Source organism: Chanos chanos, chromosome 12 (assembly GCF_902362185.1).
Source record: "Chanos chanos chromosome 12, fChaCha1.1, whole genome shotgun sequence".
NCBI lineage: Eukaryota > Metazoa > Chordata > Actinopteri > Gonorynchiformes > Chanidae > Chanos > Chanos chanos.
This window is the reverse complement of record NC_044506.1, coordinates 21,461,101-21,461,950: the sequence shown is the minus strand read 5'-3', so window position 1 is coordinate 21,461,950 and position 850 is coordinate 21,461,101. Positions and strand designations below refer to the sequence as shown.

Here is an 850-nt window from a genome sequence, read left to right as displayed (position 1 = left end):
GTTTTATCCTCCAGACCACTAGAGGGCATCAGGAGTTTTTCTTCTGGAGGGACGGAATGACACCACCTAACTATTCTGTCCTCCTGTATGAGAAGGTGTGAATTACTTGGTCGTCGTTTTGTCCAGTGGGCATCATCAGACAATGATGCCGATGACAATGACAATGATGATGATGATGATGATGATGAAGATTCTGATGACGATGACGATGATGGCGACGAAGATTCTGATGATTCTGATGATGATGACGATGATGAAGATTTTGATGATGATGACGGCGATGACGGCGATGAAGACTCTGATGATGATGATGGCGATGATGATGATGATGATGACGTGTCTGAATGATGATGAAACTTTGATGGCCTGTACTGCGTGGATGTTTCTCTCTTTCGCTGTTTTGTTGGATCGCTTTGGACAGTTAACAGTTAACACAGGTGGTGAAACTGAAATGCTTTGGCCAAAATGAACATAAATCAAAAGCGTAAGTGTACGACAAGTTGTGTATGACTCATCCCTGACGTACAGACGCTTGTAGGACAGCAATTCATTATAAGTATGACTTGGACAGTGACTGGGAAACGCTTGCATACAGATCACATTTCAAAGTCCACTTTTACAAAGCAATTCAGCTTCTTCTCTCCAGCAGGGTGTTTTTCTTTCTCAGTGTTTTTACCCAGTCCTTTGTCTGTCCTCTGTTACTATCCATCCCTCTCTCTTTTTCACTTAATATCACTTCTTTATCCCACCCTTCTCTCTCTGTAGGAGAAGATGCTGACCAGTTGGTTTCGTATGTGTTGAAACAGCAAAACTTTCCTTTCTGTCACTCAGGTCTGCCCCTGCCTCAGTC

The 850-nt window shown here is 43.1% G+C and overlaps 1 protein-coding gene across 1 annotated transcript in view; it reads left to right on the top strand.

Annotated features, from left to right (window-relative positions):
• The window catches only part of grin2da (glutamate receptor, ionotropic, N-methyl D-aspartate 2D, a), a 68,365-nt gene extending 68,017 nt beyond the window's left edge, over positions 1 to 348 (top strand). Inside the window, exon 16 of the mRNA XM_030788588.1 lies at positions 224 to 348. Within this exon, the coding sequence (XP_030644448.1) occupies positions 224 to 348 (125 nt within the window). The remainder of the gene's footprint in view (positions 1 to 223) is intronic.
• Positions 349 to 850: the final 502 nt, after the last annotated feature.